Source organism: Myotis brandtii, unplaced genomic scaffold, assembly GCF_000412655.1.
Source record: "Myotis brandtii unplaced genomic scaffold, ASM41265v1 scaffold691, whole genome shotgun sequence".
In the NCBI taxonomy this organism is placed as follows: Eukaryota; Metazoa; Chordata; class Mammalia; order Chiroptera; family Vespertilionidae; genus Myotis; species Myotis brandtii.
Genome location: NW_005370704.1, coordinates 161,606 through 162,863, shown reverse-complemented (window position 1 = coordinate 162,863; position 1,258 = coordinate 161,606). Strand labels below are relative to the sequence as shown.

The 1,258-nt window shown below is 68.1% G+C and overlaps 1 protein-coding gene across 1 annotated transcript in view; it reads right to left on the bottom strand.

Moving 5' to 3' along the window:
* NACC2 (NACC family member 2, BEN and BTB (POZ) domain containing) overlaps nt 1-1,258 on the bottom strand; it is a 45,736-nt gene that overhangs the window by 20,503 nt on the left and 23,975 nt on the right. The window contains exon 2 of the mRNA XM_014529661.1: nt 8-474. Coding sequence (XP_014385147.1) covers nt 8-403 — 396 coding nt within the window. The 5' untranslated portion in view covers nt 404-474. The remainder of the gene's footprint in view (nt 1-7; nt 475-1,258) is intronic.

Sequence of the window (1,258 nt, the reverse complement as noted above, 5' to 3'; positions counted from 1 at the left end):
TGGCGGCGGTCTGCGAGTCGCAGTGGGGCGAGCTCACCTTGAACAGCAGGTCGGTGCCGCGCTCCACGATGTGCTGGATCTGCAGGAAGCCGGCCGTGTACATGACCACGAGCTGCTCGCTGGCCGCCATGGTCAGCCGGCCCGTGTAGCAGAAGGACAGGATCTGCTGGAAGCAGGCGGGCGGCACCGAGCCCGGCAGCTCGAAGGCGCTCTTGCTGTTGCCGCTGAACAGGTCGCGGAAGTAGAGGCTGCTGGCGGCCAGCACGGCCCGGTGGGCCTTGAAGGCCTGGCCCTTGACCACGATGGACACATCGCAGTAGAGGCCCAGCAGGCGCTGCTCGTTCAGGCAGCCCAGCACGGTGTTCCCAAAGTTGGGGATCTCAATGTGCAGCATCTGAGACATGGCGGGCAACGGGTGGGCTGCGGCTGCCTCTGACTCTCAGCGCGGGAGCGGCCCGAGCGGGCAAACACGCTCTACCCAGCACACACCCTGCCCGTTGCTCCCAGACCCCCTGCAGCCAGAACTGTCCAGAGGTCTTGGGGGGACCTGCTCACATGGGACCCTGGCTGGGCCAATGCTCAGAGCTGCACAGGAGGCCAGAAGCCCAGAGCCCGCTCCGCCCCCAGGGGAGGGAGCGAGCCCTCGGAGACGGAGACACCGTCAGAGCAGAAGACAGAGCGAGGCCTGCACGGAGCAGGGCCATCAGCCCACCGGGCGGGAGGGGTCTGGGCAGGCGCTGCTCACACAACTCTTTCCCAGGAAAAAGTTAGCAGCAAAGCAGCCCCTCACCCACCGCTCCCCAGGGAGGGGCCGGAACCCAGAGCAAGGGGCGCAGCCCCCAGCACCCCCCCCCCAGGCTCTGGGTTTCTGGTTTGTTTTCCTCAGAGCAGCAGCGCAGGGGACAGCTGGGGGCGCCCGGGAAGTGAGCGGGGAGCTGGGAGAACTCCAGGGCTGGGCTCCGCCAGCTCTGCCCCTCCCTGTCCTGCAGAGGAGACTCCAGGGCCAGAGGGGCTCCGTCCAGAGCTGCCCGGTCAGGAGCCCGGCTGCAGACCAACCGGAGCCTGTCCCAGCCCCACCTGCACAGCCCCAGCCCCTGCTTCTAACCCCGGCTAATCCTCACTGGCTGGAGTCCCCAGCCCAGGTGACTGCAGGGTCATGGGGAGACTGGAGGCAGGGACTGGCCGGCTGGGATGCCGCTGGGCACCCCGGGGCTAGGGCTGGGGCTGGGCTCCGGCAGCGAACCCCGTGCGGATTCTA